Below are 14,319 nucleotides of genomic sequence, written 5' to 3' on the forward strand. Positions count from 1 at the left end.
ATGGAGTGCGGGTTGGACAAATGTAAAAGAGGAGATTGGACGAGAAATTACATCACAAATCTTTTTTGTTCAATAATAGATCTTTATTTAGCTTTCAAAAACGCATAAAAAAACATAAAAATAAGTTTTAAAAGTGCACCAAAAAATGCATCAAAAACGCACCTGCGTTTTCAGCCAAGAGATGCAGAATTAGTGCCTACAAAATACTTAAATCATCTTATCAAAAAAACTGGAGACCTCAATTAAAAATAGCAGACAAATCTTTATTATACACAATAAATATTCATCAAAACACAAAAATTATAAGGTAGTACATTTAGGCTATGTGCACACGTTCAGGCTTTTTCGCGTTTTTTTCGAGCTAAAAACGCAATAAAAACTCATTAAAAACGCATGCATTATGCATTCTATCATTTAGAATGCATTCTGCATGTTTTGTGCACATGGATGCGTTTTTTTCCGCAAAAAAAATGCATCGCGGTAAAAAAATGAGCATGTTCATTAATTTTGCGGATTGTCTGCGTTTTTCCCGCGATTCCCATTTACTCGCGTTAGGCGAGTAAAGAGTAAACCAGATTTATTTGTACTGATTTGACTACGTGGGGGGGGGGGCCGTTTTGCAGTTCGCCCCAGGCAGCAGAAAGGCTAGGTTCACCCCTGACGACACCAAATTATACACCTCTTCTCCTGTTATCACGCCGACCTTTCTAGAAAACACCAGTGATTGTCTTACCGCTGTCTCTAACATCATGTCCTCCCTCTATCTGAAACTGAACCTGTCAAAAACTGAACTCCTCGTGTTCTCTCCCTCTACTAACCTACTTTTGCCTGACATTTCCATCTCCGTGTGCGGTTCCACCATTACTCCAAAGCAACATGCCCGCTGCCTTGGGGTCATCCTTGATTCCGAGCTTTCATTCACCCCCCACATCTGATCACTGGCTCGCTCTTCTTATCTGCATCTCAAAAACATTTCTAGAATTCGCCCTTTTCTTACTTTCGACTCTGCAAAAACTCTTACTGTCTCACTTATTCATTCTCGTCTGGACTATTGTAACTCTCTACTAATCGGCCTCCCTCTTACCAAACTCTCCCTGCTCCAATCTGTCCTGAATGCTGCTGCCAGGATCATATTCCTCACCAACCATTACACCGATGCCTCTACCTTGTGCCAGTCATTACACTGGCTACCCATCCACTCCAGAATCCAGTACAAAACTACTACCCTCATCCACAAAGCACTCCATGGCTCAGCACAGCACCACCCTACATCTCCTCTCTGGTCTCAGTCTACCACCCTACCCGTGCCCTCCGCTCCACTAATGACCTCAGGTTAGCATCCTCAATAATCAGAACCTCCCACTCCCGTCTCCAAGACTTTACACGTGCTGCGCCGATTCTTTGGAATGCACTACCTAGGTTAATACGATTAATCCCCAATCCCCACAGTTTTAAGCGTGCCCTAAAAACTCATTTGTTCAGACTGGCCTACCACCTCAATGCATTAACCTAACTATCCCTGTGTGGCCATTAAAAAGAAACAAAAACAAAATAAAACAATCAGGTTCCTCGCATCATGTTCTCATACACTTTATGCAGTTAATAGCACTCTGTGTCTGTACTGCTACATACTTAGGCAGTTAACTGGCTCATGCAGCTTTACATGAACACCCGAGCCTTACACTATGGCTGGTCCAAATAACTAAAGCAATTGTTACCATCCACCTCTCGTGTCTCCCCTTTTCCTCATAGTTTGTAAGCTTGCGAGCAGGGCCCTCATTCCTCCTGGTATCTGTTTTGAACTGTGATTTCTGTTATGCTGTAATGTCTATTGTCTGTACAAGTCCCCTCTATAAGTTGTAAAGCGCTGCGGAATATGTTGGCGCTATATAAATAAAAATTATTATTATATTATTAAATCTACAGGTGAAAAATACATTTTGGAGGGGTTGACAGATTCCCTGAAAGACACGAGGAATTGCTGTGCAGCTGCTGTTCAGATGCAGATGAAATTCTGAACATCTTTCTATGCTGGGAAAAGATAAAAACAGCCAGACCAGAAGGATGTATGGCCCAAATGAGGGGACAAATGTCTGGCTAGAGCAATAAGTGGGCAGCTTAGCTGAGAAAGCAAAGGTGAATGACAATTGTGTGCTCGAAGGAACAACACAGGCTCAGAAGGCAGTGTTTCACTGATACCGTGCGTAAAGGGGACACGACACTGATCGGCGAGTGGCACTCCTGGGAGGGGCTAGCTCCAGTGGATTTGTGGCATAGAGCTTCTGGAAGGTATGTATGTATGTAAATAAACTGGCGTGTGTCGGTGATATCAAGACTAGGGGTAAGACAGCTCTCAAAATTGGGGGACAATATAGAGCCATTTTATTTCAGAAAATGCCTTTAAAGGGAATCTGTCACCCCCAAAATCGAGGGTGAGGTAAGCCCACCGGCATCAGGGGCTTATCTACAACATTCTGTAATGCTGTAGATAAGCCCCCGATGTATCCTAAAAGATGAGAAAAAGAGGTTAGATTATACTCACTCAGGGGCATTCCCGCTGCTGGTCCAGTCCGGCGCCTCCTATCTTCATCAGATGACGTTCTCTTCTCGTCTTCAGGCTGCAGCTCCGGCGGAGGCGCATACTTTGTCTGCCCTGTTGAGGGCAGAGCAAAGTACTGCAGTGCGCAGGCGCCAGGAAAGGTCAGAGGCCCAGCGCCTGCGCACTTAAGTACTTTGCTCTGCCCTCAACAGGGCAGACAAAGTACACCTGTACCGAAGCCGCAGCCTGAAGATGAGAAGAGGACATCATCTGATGAAGATAGGAGGCGCCGGACCGGACCAGCAGCGGGAATACCCGAGTGAGTATAATCTAACCTCTTTTTCTCATCTTTTAGGATACATCGGAGGCTTCTCTACAGCATTACAGAATGCTGTAGATAAGCCTCTGATGCCGGTTGGCTTACCTCACCCTCGATTTTGGGGGTGACAGATTCCCTTTAAGCTGCTCATAGGCAAGCTTTATTTAAAAGAGCTAATCCAGCATCTCTCACTTCATCAGGAGGTTCTACTTACTAGCATCCGCTCACTGCTTAATAAGGACAAAGCAAACTCAAAAGATGACCAGGCCAATTTTTCATTTTTGCACTTTTGACCATTTCTCTAAGAAACATAACTTATTTTTATTTCACCTCACTGTTAGCTATGTCGATGGTAAAAAAAAGAGAAATGGAAAACAAAACACCCCAATTTCACTACTGTTTATACAGTGTTCGCCAAGTGGTAAATTGGCATGGTAATTTGATCCTTGATATCAGTAAGATTATGGGGAGTTGTATGCATTTTAACGGTTTTGTGAAAAAAAATCTGGTTTGCTTCACCATATTTTGACGTCTAGAACTTATTTTTCCTTAGCACTTTTTAATCATTTTTATTTCTGTTTTATTTGGAGGGTGCCGAGGTGATCGAAAAAATGCAATTGTGAACTATTAAGTTTTTATATTTTTTTCAAGCTTTATTCACATTTTTTGGCGCCCACAGTAGGACTTTGCAACTGTTTTGATCTCTTGCAGTATATGATAAAATATCATTATCCTATTATGTTAAGGCTCATAGAACTACCAAGATGATGGTGACAGAGTTTCAGTAGGCACCTTGCATTTGTGTCACTGATGGATACACTTAAATGTCAGCAATTCATCGTTGCATGGGAGGGGTTAATAAGACGTGCACAATACCTACTGGCTATGACCAAATCCTGGAAAGAGAAAGATGGACAATAACGTTGGTAACGCCACTCACCTCTCGATGCATAACTGTGTGGTTTCATGTGTTATTTTCATATTGCCCCACCTGTTACTTACCAGAGGTGAGTTTGAACAAGCATCACATGCTTGAAACAAAGTTGTTTACCCACAATTTTGTAAAAGTGCCAACAATTTTGTCTAGCCCATATTTGGGGTTTTCTGTGAAACTATGTCCAATTTGCATTTTTTTTTCGTGTTGTTGTTCCAATACACACAAAAGGAAATAAATATGTATAACAAAACATGTGTAATTACAACATTTTTTCTGGGAGAAATGCTTCATTTTCTGGAACAATTTCAAGGGGGCCAACACTTTCCACTATGACTATATGAATGTTTGTGGTAGCTTACAGTGCAAAGGATCCAGAGAGCACAAGAATTTTCCTATTGTAGTAATAACATTAAGATATTATATCACCTAGCCAGTAGTTCCCCACTTTGTGTGATCTGAATGCAGTGGCCCAACAAAGGATAATCATGATGATGGAGGGAAAGAGCACACAGATTGGTACTGTTCAATCAGACCAGATTGGAGAAGGAACGATTACCTGGAGTCCCAAAAGGGTAAAAAAAATTCCCCAAGCATGGATAACAAAAGGGTTGGCATTCAAATCCAGAAAGCCATGAAGAGGGACAAAAAAAAAAGGCCTTATCGAGAGAAGGAGAGGCCAATGAGACAGTGACTGGAGGTATGATTGTGTTGTTTCTGGTAACTATGACAATTACTGAATTGATTGTAAGCTCAAATCATTAATGTATCTTCGTTACAATATTGTACATTTGTGCTACTTGTTTTATCAATTTAATACTGTTCATTTGATTGTAGGTATAAAACCTTCTTTCGTTACACTTTTGTTGGTGTTCTTACTTTGCTGACTGTCTTCAGACTACTTAGGGATACCGATATTATGCCCAGTCTTGTGGTATGGTATTGTATTGTATGGTATTCTTGGTATTGTCAATAATATTTTTTAAATATTGATGTGCAGTATCCATATCATTAATAATGTTGTAGGTAATACTATTTCTTACATATTGACTTCCCAAAAAAAGCAAAAATCTTTATTTCATTTTTTTTTACCTTGTGTTGCTCAAATGCTTGTCTTCTCTCCTCTGGATCCACTGTGACTGTTAGAAATTGAGCTGGTTTCAAGGAAACATTGCTAGAGATAACATTACTACTATAAGCAGATATTTTAATTGAGTATCTTTCTTCAGCAGTGTACATTTGTCTCAGCCCTGTTTCTTTTATAACCTAAAAGAAATGATAGACTAATTAGTGATCGCTATATGTTTCATTGATCCTATTAGCGGACTGGCATAATATGTTTTTTTGCCCATATGTCTTATAGAACAAACCTTTCCCTATAATATGCTGCCATTACACGGGTTCTTTTTTAGCAAAAAGAAAATGACCTTACCATTTTCTTCATAGAGAAGAAAAAGTTTTGCTATCAACCCCACAGACCATGTGAGTACCTGTGACGGATGATTGCAAAGAGAAATATGTATAGGAGATATATCAATCACAGATGAATACCCAGTTTTTTTCTGAATATTACCATTTGTTCCTTCCAGTTTCCTATCCAATAAAGTCTTGCTGGCCAAAATATGGAAGAACTGCAAAATTCTTAGTAGACCAAAAATCAAAAGTTGTTAGGGATTAATCCATCTTTTACATTCATGGCATGTCCAGAAGAGCTCCGCTAAAACCCAGAGTTCCAAGTAGTGCACCACATATCTATTAACCCCTTCCCCCCGAAGCCTGTTTTCACCTTCTGACCGGGCCAATTTTTACAATTCTGGCCACTGTCACTTTATGAGGTCATAACTCTGGAACGCTTCAATGGATCCAACCGAGTTGGAGACGGTTTTCTCGTGACATATTGTACTTCCTGATGTTGGTAAAAATGTCTTTGATATGATTTGCGTTTGTGAAAAAAAAAAAATGGAAATTTGACGAAAATTTAGCAATTTTCAAACTTTTAAATTTTATGCCCTTAAATCAGTCATAACGCACAAAATAGTTACCGTATTTTCCGGCGTATAAGACGACTTTTTAACCCCTAAAAATTGTCCCAAGAGTCGGGGGTCGTCTTATACGCCGGGTACGGGTGCACAGAGCGATCCTGGATGGTTCCCAGGGTCTGAAGGAGAGGAGACTCTCCTTCAGGCCCTGGGATCCATATTCACGTAAAAAATAAAGAATAAAAATAAAAAATATGGATATACTCACCCCTCCGACGGACCCTGGCTCTCAGCGGTGCAAGCGTCTGCCTCCGTTCCTAAGAATGCAGTGAGTGAAGGACCTTCGACGACGTCGCGGTCACGTGATGACCGCGACGTCATCGCAGGTCCTTCACTCACTGCATCCTTAGGAACGGAGGCAGACGCTTGCACCGCTGAGAGCCAGGGTCTGTCGGAGGGGTGAGTATATCCATATTTTTTATTTTTATTCTTTATTTTTTACATGAATATGGATCCCAGGGCCTGAAGGAGAGTCTCCTCTCCTCCAGACCCTGGGAACCACACACCGTATAAGATGACTGGGCGTATAAGATGACCCCCGTCTTATACAGCAGGTATATCCCAAATTCCATATTTTATATGGAAAAGTTGGGGGTCGTCTTATAGACCAGAGAATACGGTAATAAATAACATTTCCCACATGTGTACTTTACATCAGCACAGTTTTTGAAACAATTTTTTTTGTTAGGCAGTTATAATGGTTAAAAGTTGACCAGCGATTTCTCATTTTTACAACAAAATTTGAAAAACCAGGTTTTTTTTTTAGGGACCATCTCACATTTGAAGTTAATTTGAGGGGCCTATATGACAGAAAATACCCAAAAGTGACACCATTCTAAAAACTGCACCCCTCAAGGTACTCAAAACCACAGTCAAGAAGTTTATTAACCCTTCAGGTGCTTCCCAGGAATTTTTGGAATGTGGAAGGAAAAAAAATAAACATTTTTTCCTTGCACAAAAATTTTCCTTTAGACCTAATTTTTTTTTTTTTTACTAATGCAAGGCTAACAGGAGAAAATGGACCATACAATTTGTTGTGCAATTTCTCCTGAGTATGCAGATACCCCATATGTGGGGGAAATCTACTGTTTGGGCACACGACAGGGCTCAGAAGGGAAGGAGTATTTTTACAGTGTTTACTGAAGGGGTTAACTAATGGGACTGTTTTATAGAGCGGGTCGTTACGGACGCGACAATACCAAATATGTGTACTTTTATTGTTTTGTTTTTTTATTTACTTGAATAAATGTATTTATTGGAAAAATATATTTTTTTTTTCTTTCTTTCATTAGGGATTTTTAAAAAAGGTTTACTTTTTTTTTTTATTTTTTTTTTACAATGTCCCAGGATGGGGACATCACTGTACTACATCAGATCGCTGATCTGATACTCTGCACTGCAGAGCATTAGCTCAGGAACTGACAGGCAGGGAAGGAAGCATGGCTGCCCACAAGCCACCTTCCCTGCAGGACCCAGAAGGACCCCGCGGCCAACTTGGACATCCATTAGGACAACGAAATCGCATTGCGTTGCCGTGCAGGAAGCTGATTCCCTGTGCAATGCTCCTCTATACCGCTGTCACTACTGACAGCAGCATCAGAGGGGTTAAATGCCCACGATCTGTGCTAGCACCGATCGTGGGCGTAGCTGCAGGGTGTCAGCTCTGACACAGAGCTGACCCCTGCACATGATCGCCGTGGCGCTCAGCGTGAGGCTGCGCAATAGGGTCACCGTACATATACTGCTATTTGCGGGAACGCAGCTCCTGCAGAGAAGTATACAGCTCTGGCAAAAATTAAGAGATCACTGCAAAATGTTCAGTTTGTCTAGTTTTTCTCTTTATATGCATATTTTTTGAGTAAAATGTAAATTGTTATTTTAGTCTATAAACTTCTGACAACATGTCTCCGAATTTCCAAGGAATAAATTTTGCTTTTTTTTTTTTCAGACAAAGAAAAATGGTCAAAATAAAAACAAACAAACAGTGCTTTCAGACCTCAAATAATGCAAAGAAAACAAGTTCATAATCATTTAGAAACAACAATACTAATGTTTTAACTCAGGAAGAGTTCAGAAATCAATATTTTGTGGAATAACCATGATTTTTAATCACAGCTTTCATGCATCTTGGCATGCTTTCCACCAGTCTTTCACACTGCTTCTGGCGCAACAATGTAAGCAGTTCTTCTTTGTTTGATAGCTTGTGACTATCCATCATCCTCTTGATTACATTACAGAGGTTTTCAATGGGGTTCAGGTCTGGAGATTGGGCTGCACATGACAGGGTTTTGATGTGGTGGTCTCAATTTTTGCCAGAGCTGTATGAACGGCGCAAGTCGGGAAGGGGTTAAAGGAGTTATCCACCACTTTGACAACTCAGTCTCAATCCCTATGTTCCCCTCCCCCAGTAAAATGATAACACCTATACTCAAGACCGGTCCTGGCTTCATTTTCCCATTCTTTGGGCAAATCAGACATGTGGAACAAGTGAGAGAGCAGCCACAACCCTCACTTCCTCTGAATGTCAATTATGTTTGAAGGAGAGTCAAGCCAGTGCTAATTAACCACAGGAAACCCGGAGAATCGGAGGTGGGTATAGATGCCATTATTTTACTGGGGGAAAACAGTGATCGAGAAATAGTTGTTCAAGTAGTGAACAACCCCTTTAAGATCAATGAGAAAATAAAGTGGTCACAAGACTCAAAAAACTAAGGTCCGATTTATTGCAAGTCTTGTGTAAATGATTAAGATGGGCCTATGACCCCAAATGAGCAGGCTTACACTCTCAATCACTTCTACACTGAGCCTCTCCATTTGGTGAAGCCCCCAAGTATCAGTAATTTATAGAATATCCTATGGATTTCCTATCAATAAAAACATTTTCTTCACAAATACATTTTCAGTATTTTACCTAGAAGATTAAATAATTGTTGGAACCTTTAGTAAAACCTTGATGCCAGTTTACTCACTTTTTCAATCATATGCCTGGTCTTTTCTGTTCCCACAGGTACATTATGAACCATATATTGGGATACCAAGTAATTCATCACTGGATATGGAGCATCAAATAATTCCCTTAAGTAAGAGAAAAAGCCAAATCGCCTGCAGAAAAACAATTAGAAACAATTTTTTTTTTTTTGCCCAAAGAATAAAGAAGCACTCCTCCTAACAACGTTTTATTCCTCTTAATTTATTGCAGTCATCAAATTCTATAGCACTGTATACTTACAATTGCTCATGCTGCCTTTTATCCATCCAATTTGCTTTTCTCTACTTTACTTAGAAACAGGAAGAAAAAAGCAGTGGTGTAGAGTCCAATTAAGTGGGAGACTACTACTTTCACAGTGGTTCTCCTCCTTCCAAAACGTAAGCCATGAGCTGGATTTCATAATGGTCATGTAGACTGGAGTTGTCAAGAATTTAGGATTTGAATGTGTGATACATGCCTTGCCTCTCCAGACAAACTACATTATCAGCATCCTTCATACTAGATACAGGCCACATTCTTCAGACTATCAGTAATTATTGACAGTACCTCCGGACAGCATTCTCTATGTTATAAGAGCTTATACACCTCCACCAATTCTCACCTGTCTCATGAGACCAATACAGAGTTGGATAGAATCATTACTCCTGTACTACATGAAAACATTTTTTTCTTTTTGGAGAGGAATACTACCTACAAACTTGTTGCACAGCCATGAGGTCAAATGTGGCACTTGCCTATGCCAAATGTTATACGCCTCTGACAATGATTTATTAATGCAATTGTCAATTTGCTGGCATAGATACTGTGACATGTAAAAGTTTGGGCACCCGTGGTCAAAATTACTGGTATTGTACACAGTTAAGCCAAGATGAAAATGAAATGATCTCTATAAAAGGCTAAAGTTAAAGATTAGCAATCTCCTTTGTATTTTAGTAAAAAAAAATGTATATATATTCATACACACACACACATACATATATATATTTTCATCTTTTAGAATGGAAGAATGGCTGAAAACCCCTCAAATAAGAATTGAAAGACTTGTCTAGCTACAAAAAGCTTTTACAAGCTGTGATACCTGCAAAAGGGGGTGCTACTAAATACTAACCATGCAGGATGCTCAAACTTTTGCATATGCACATTTTCCTTTTTGTAATTTTTAAAATGTAAAAGATGAAAATGTTTTATTTTATTAACCCAAATACAAAGGAAATGTGTCATCTTTAACTTCAGGACTTTTAGAGATCATTTCATCTTCAACTTACTTAACTGTTCACAGTAACAGTAATTTTGACCCAAACCCAAACTTTTACATGGCACTATACATTGTTGACATATTCTGCTTATGGAATTGTCTTCCAGCTACGCTTGTTTCCTTTCTCACCATTCTCAATTCCAGACCAGAAATCCAGTTTACACTTGGGGTATGTGCACACGGTGCGGATTTGCCGGCGGATCCAGAGCGGCCAATGCCCAATCTAGTAGGTGTGTCCATCAAGTAGGTGTGGCTACTAGCCTGGTTCTGCTCAGGAGCATGCATATCGCACAACTGACCGCCTTTCCCGGGACAGACAACAGCGTGCATGTGCTGGGAGGATTTATAAGTCCACAGAGTAACAGATGATTTTTTTATTATAGACCAGACAACCCCTTTCACACCACTAAAAATGCTTTTTTAACCCCTTAATGACCAGGGGTATATTAGTTTTTGAATTACCGCCTTTTGATCCCCTTCTTCCCAGAACCATAACTTTTTTTTATTTTTCGATCAAATTGGCCATGGGGAGGGCTTGTTTTTTGCAGGACAAGTTGTACTTTTGAATGACACCATTGGTTTTTACATATTGGGTACTGGAAAATGAGGAAACAAATTTCAAGTGCGGTGAAATTGCAAAAAAGCGCAATTCCAAAGGTATTTTTTTTTTACCATGTTCACTAAATGCTGTAGCGTCTCCATTTTTCGTGATCTGGGGTCGGGTGAGGACTTATTTTTTGCGTGCCGAGTTGATGTTTTTATTGATAACATTTTGGTGTAGTTATGATCTTATGATCACCTGTTATTGCTTTTTATTGCACTGTAGCGGTGTCCAAATAAACGTAATGCTGGCGCTTTTAATTTTTTTCTCGTTACGCCATTTAGCAATTAGGTTAATTCTTTTTTTATGTTGATCGGGCGATTCTGAATACTGTGATACCAAATATGTGTTGATTTGATTTTTTTTTTTTTTTTTTTTACTTTTTGCATTTTTCAATAGCCTCCATGGGAGACTAGAAGCTGCAGTACTTAGATCCCTTCTGCTACACACAGGCAATGATCAGATCACCTGTGTATAGCAGAAATGCTAACTTGCTATGAGCACTGTCCACAGGGTGGCGCTCATAGCAATCTAGCAATGACAACCATAGAGACCTCAAGTTGTCATGCCGACCCATTGGTGACTCGTGATCATGTGACAGGGTCACAGATGGGCGGGATAAGCAACGAGCTTCTGGTAAGCGCGGTTAAATGTCACTGTCAGATTAACAGCTGCATTTAACTAGTTAACAGCCTCAAGTGGATCGTGATTCCACCCGCATTTGTTCCGGGCCCATGTCAGCTGTATAGATCAGCTGTCGTGTGCCCAGAAAAGTGCGGGCTCCAGAGCAGGGGGGAGTCTGGCATGGGTGTACTATTACGCCCAATATCGGAAAGGGGTTAACACTGCAGTCATCAAGAGCAAGGAGGGTAACCAATGATGCACTCTTACCAACTAGATTAGATGGCTAAAAAGAATTCTCAGATAAAAACTATCCATATTTCCTAGAATGTGAGAAACAGATCGCCACGACTAGGATTCCACTGCCTACACAGAAGACTCAAATAGAACACCTCCCGTTTGTACATACACACCACCTGATGAGGCCTAAAATTTTTACAAATGTACGTTAACATTGGCCTTTATTAAACTACCTAAAAATAGTAGCGTTCCAAACTTCGGTATTAGTTTGCACAAAAAGACCACGCAACATTAGGCATCAGTTAGTTAGGGCCAACGTAGGCAGCCTCAAACAATCAACACAATGATTTTTGGGTACTAGAAGAAATGGTACATTCCTATGCCTTGGCTGTGTAGTGTGTACTAACATCATTAAATGAAGCGCTATACATCCAGAAACAGGGAAATCCTATCCTTTTAAAGGAATTACACGTGAGATCAAATCTTATGGGATAGGTCATTAAGTGTCCTTGCGGATTTTACGTGAGCAAAACTACCCAACACATAAGAGACAGAATTGCAAGCCACAAATTGACCCATCAGATGTGGCAAGACATGGCTACCACTATCTCATCAATTCTCTGTTGCTAAACAGTGTCACAACTGCACTTGTGTCTTCCACCTAACACGCACACAAGTGACGCGCTTCTGGCCCAGCATACACCACCACAAAGGTTCTGTAATATTCCCTCCGCTCATAAGCCCTTTATCTCCTGCATTAGCGCTAGCAGCGCTTGCCTTTTCGATCCTTAACTACACGCTGGGCACAGGTTATTTACAGTATATGGGCGATACACATAAGTGTTGCTATGGCTCTGCTCAATACTGTTGTCTTACAATCATGGTCAATGTACTCATTAGGTTTACTAACTACCTTGCCATTTTTATGCCTCCCACCATGTCTTGTGCTCTATAGAATTATGCCTTGCTCCCAAGTTACATTTTTCTTCTCTGTGGACCTGCATTATATACCATCCAATATGACCGCTGCTATTCTTCAGTATCTCTTTCTGCTAAATACCCAATGCATCATTACTTTTGAGTCTTTAATTCATATCTAAGGAGTTACTTTCATTATGATAATTAAATAATTTAATTAGGATAATTCTAGAGATCTTTGTTACATAGAACAATGTAATTGTTCTATCTCCATGTATTACCTCTTGCTCTGCTGCATTTCTTTATTATATGTATTATTGCGCACTGTATATATTGTACAGCACAATTATGTATGGAAGGTCTCTCTCTCTTCTCACCTTGTATCCCTCTTTATAAACAACTACATGAGAGACCCAGGAAGGAACAAATTCACTCCTTTGATTGCCCCATGTCTTTATAGTCTGTACCATATATTTTTGTGCTTACTTCACAATAAACAACTTGCAAAACCTTAGAGGTGGATTATTCTGTTTATTTAATTACTGTCAGCAGCACATCGTCTGTGTAAATGGGTGATGTGCTGCCAATAACAAGGTATACTTTGGGCACAGAACAATCCTGTCATTGATTGTTCCGTGGGCACAAAATGTGGTCAGACACTAAGCATGCCGTTAAACGATCACCAATCGGCTTGCACGTAATTTAGTGGCAGTGAATGTGCAGTAAAACCCCAGCATTAAAGCTATATAAACAGCAAAAATAAACCCCTGGTAACTTACTGTAATTCACAGATTGGCTTTTGTGGGTTATTATTTGCAACGGACTCCTGAGGCGAGCAAACTGCATTAACTCTTAATCTCTGGTTGTCACGTACCTGAATGTAGTTAAAAAACATGAAATAAAAAAATATTTAGACTGTCAATCTTAGTCTTGTGTGCAAAAACAAAGAACAACAATTGACAACACATATATACACACATATACATACAGTGGCATGTTAAAAGTTTGGGTACCCTTGGTCAAAATTACTTTTATTGTGAACAGTTAAAGAGGTTTTTCCACGAACAAAAGTTCATTTTAAAATCAACAGATTTTGCAATAATAACATCCACGATTGGATGTGTTTAAATAAATGTTCCTGTGCTTAGATAATCTTATAAATGTGCCCCTGCTGTGTACTGTGTAATGGCTGTGTCTGACCATACAGGAACATGGTCTGATCATACCTCAACTCCTGGGCAGGGAAGGAAGCAAAAAAGTATACAGACATTACAGCACGGGATCACAGCTGATTCTTTTTGTACAGTAAAACATTTCCCTGCCTGTTTTTAAACAATGTTTTACTTCAAAGAAAGAATCATTTGTGATCCCCTGCTGTAATATCTGGATAGTTTTTTCCCCTCCCCAGGAGATGTGGTATGATCAGACCATGTTCCTGCACAGTCAGACACAGCCATTACACAGTACGTAACAGGCGCACATGTATAAGATTATCTCAGCACAGGAACATTTTATTAAACACATCCAATTGTGGAAATTATTATTCCAAGATTTATTGATTAATATTAACTTTTCATGGAAAAACAAGTTGAAGATATGATCTCTAAAGGGCCTACAGTTAAAGATTACACATTTCCTTTGTATTTCAGGCAAAAAATGTATAATATACACACACAAACTTTCACCTTTTACAATTCAAAAATTACAAAAAGTAAAATGGGCCGATGCTAAAGTTTGGGCACCCTGCATGGTTAGTACCTAGAACCATAATGATCATGCAGCAGATTTGGGCATAAAGATCAAGAAGTGTTTAAAACAATGCAGAATAAAATTAAATACTTCATTTCAAAATATAGAAAGAAGC

The 14,319-nt window shown here is 39.7% G+C and overlaps 1 protein-coding gene across 2 annotated transcripts in view; it reads right to left on the minus strand.

Moving 5' to 3' along the window:
- SMC5 (structural maintenance of chromosomes 5) overlaps positions 1-14,319 on the minus strand; it is a 290,983-nt gene that overhangs the window by 165,075 nt on the left and 111,589 nt on the right. For both annotated transcript variants that reach the window (XM_077249064.1, XM_077249065.1), the window contains exons 12-14: positions 13,235-13,329; positions 8,801-8,933; positions 4,885-5,058 (exon numbers count right to left, since the gene is read on the minus strand). In XM_077249064.1, coding sequence (XP_077105179.1) covers positions 4,885-5,058; positions 8,801-8,933; positions 13,235-13,329 — 402 coding nt within the window. The remainder of the gene's footprint in view (positions 1-4,884; positions 5,059-8,800; positions 8,934-13,234; positions 13,330-14,319) is intronic.

Source organism: Ranitomeya variabilis, chromosome 1, assembly GCF_051348905.1.
Source record: "Ranitomeya variabilis isolate aRanVar5 chromosome 1, aRanVar5.hap1, whole genome shotgun sequence".
NCBI lineage: Eukaryota > Metazoa > Chordata > Amphibia > Anura > Dendrobatidae > Ranitomeya > Ranitomeya variabilis.